General features: G+C 47.6%; 1 protein-coding gene across 1 annotated transcript in view; it reads left to right on the top strand.

Moving 5' to 3' along the window:
* LOC105911994 (serine/threonine-protein kinase TAO2-like) overlaps positions 1–2,500 on the top strand; it is a 19,188-nt gene that overhangs the window by 1,855 nt on the left and 14,833 nt on the right. Inside the window, exons 2-3 of the mRNA XM_031560731.2 lie at positions 1,201–1,341; positions 1,499–1,570. Coding sequence (XP_031416591.1) covers positions 1,210–1,341; positions 1,499–1,570 — 204 coding nt within the window. The 5' untranslated portion in view covers positions 1,201–1,209. The remainder of the gene's footprint in view (positions 1–1,200; positions 1,342–1,498; positions 1,571–2,500) is intronic.

The raw sequence follows: 2,500 nt of genomic DNA on the forward strand, positions 1-2,500 counted from the left end.
CTCGAGATTGAGTGTGTGCTTTACTTGTGTGTGGACAGGTCATTATCTTATGTGTGTGTGTGTGTCTGGACAGGACACTATCTTATGTATGTATGTGTGTGTGTGTGTGTGGACAGGACACTATCTTGTGTGTGTGTGTGGACAGGACACTATCTTATGTGTGTGTGTGTGGACAGGACACTATCTTATGTGTGTGTGTGTGTGGACAGGACACTATCTTATGTGTGTGTGTGGACAGGTCACTATCTTATGGGTGTGTATGTGGACAGGACACTATCTTATGTGTGTGTGTGGACAGGTCACTATCTTATGGGTGGACCTGTGTGTGTGTGTGCGTGTGTGCACAGGTATCTGTCCTGTGTGTGTGTGTGGACGTGTGTATGGACAGCTCACTATCCTCACTAGGTCTCTGTCCTATGTGTGTGTGTGGACAGGTCTCTGTCCTATGTGTGTGTGTGGACAGGTCTCTGTCCTGTGTTAGGCTAAATTTATGCTACTCCGAGCAAACCTCGTACGGGAATCTCGTACGGGAAGTTAGAAAAATGAGTAGGTGCACGACAGCCTCTCCGAGGTGCTCGGAGAGGGTTCGGAGAGAGCGGTTAAAGTCGGAGAGGCGTTCCCTGTGTTCGGAGAGGCGTTCCCTGTGTCCGACTCCGTGAAATCGGAGTAGCATAAATTTCGCTTCAGGACGTGTGTGTGTGTGTGTGGACAGGTCTCTGTCCTGTGTGTGGACGTGTGTGTGTGTGTGGATAATGCAGTAACCTTTGTGTTGATGTGTGTGTGGAGACAGTGCTCTCTCCTCTGTGTGTGTGTGTGTGTGTGTGTGGTTTCTGTGCGGTCTGTCCTGTAAGTGGACAGTGGGTGCCACATCCCTGACCTGCAGATCACTGATAGGTAGGAAGTTAATCACTAGAACTCTGGCCCTTAGAAAACTAGAACACTGGCCCCTGAACTCTGAAAGGTTAATCAGCTGGGGTTGAGTCCCATCTCCAGGGTTTGGGTGGGGTTGAGTCCCAGGGTGGTGTGTGTGTGTGTGTGTGTGTGTGTGTGTGTGTGTGTGTGTGTGTGTGGGTTGGTGTGTGATGTGTGTGAATGCTGTGGGCAACTGTAGTGTGTGTGTACAGTGTTCTTGTTGTTGAGTGTCTAGTTTTAATGTGTGTGTGTGTGTGTGTGTGTGTGTGTGTGTGTGTGTGTGCACAGGAGCTGGCCATGCCTGCGAGTGTGAGAGCGGGCAGTCTGAAGGACCCAGACGTGTCTGATCTCTTCTACAGAGACGACCCCGAGAAGCTCTTCAGCGACCTGAGAGAGATCGGCCACGGCAGCTTTGGAGCCGTCTACTTTGTAAGTGTGTGTGTGTGTGTGAGTGTGTGTGTGTGTGAGTGTGAGTGTGTGTGAGTGTGTGTGAGCGAAGAAAATAAACTGTTCACAGATTTGTATTTGAACTTTGAGTCCTGCCTTTGAAACTGTGTGTGTGTGTGTGTGTGTGTGTCTCCTCCAGGCCAGAGATGTACGCTCCAATGAAGTGGTGGCCATCAAGAAGATGTCCTACAGTGGGAAGCAGTCTAACGAGGTACATGCTCACGTGTGTGTGTGTGTGTGTGTGTGTGTGTGTGTGTGTGTGTGTGTGTGTGTGTGTGTTTAAGTATGTGGCCACATATATTTACGCTACGGTTCAGAAGATTGGGCTCAAAATGTCCTTCTTTTCCATGAAAACACACTTGTGTGTGTAAAAACGCACTTGTGTGTGTGTGTGTGTGTTAGGGATGGGCATAATTAATCGACGATCGATTAATTGATCATTAAGAATTTCCTCGATGAAATTATTTTTTCATCGATTAAAACGAATGCATGTTCTGTTCCGTAGTGTGCGTGTAATTTATTTATTTTAGGGCTGTCAAAGTTAACGCGTTATTCTATGAGATTATTGTGGCGGAGATTAATGCAATCAAATATTTGAACGCAGTTAACGCAACTTTGTTTACTTCCGGTGCGCGTTGACCCGTGGCACGAAACCGCCCCTTGTCTGCAGTCAGTTAGATAGAAGAGACCGAGACGGTAGTTGAAGATGGAGAGAGCTGAGGGATTGTTGGGCGGAAAGTTTCTGTTTAAGAGGCAAAATGACAGAACAATCGACAAAACTAAAGTTGTATGTAGCATTTGTCAAGCTGAATGTAGCTATCACAGAAGCAGCTCGTGTTTAAGTTATCACCTTAATGCAAAGCACCCGACAGAAAGCAGTCCCAGGTTAGATGGTCGCCAACCCACACTCCACGACTTCTCTAGGAAATTAACTAGACCAGTCCGTGAAAAGGTTACCAACGCTGTAGCAGTTTAGATTGCCGGTGACTGTCGGCCCATCAACATAGTTGAAGACGGTGGGCTGACTGAGGTGATTCGAATTGCTTCAGGGGACAATTCTTACGATTTACCGTCGAGGGGCACCATTGTGTCTCGCATACATTCCTTGGCTGATGGCGAGAGAGCACGAACAAAATACAAT

Source organism: Clupea harengus, chromosome 23 (assembly GCF_900700415.2).
Source record: "Clupea harengus chromosome 23, Ch_v2.0.2, whole genome shotgun sequence".
NCBI classification, from domain to species: domain Eukaryota; kingdom Metazoa; phylum Chordata; class Actinopteri; order Clupeiformes; family Clupeidae; genus Clupea; species Clupea harengus.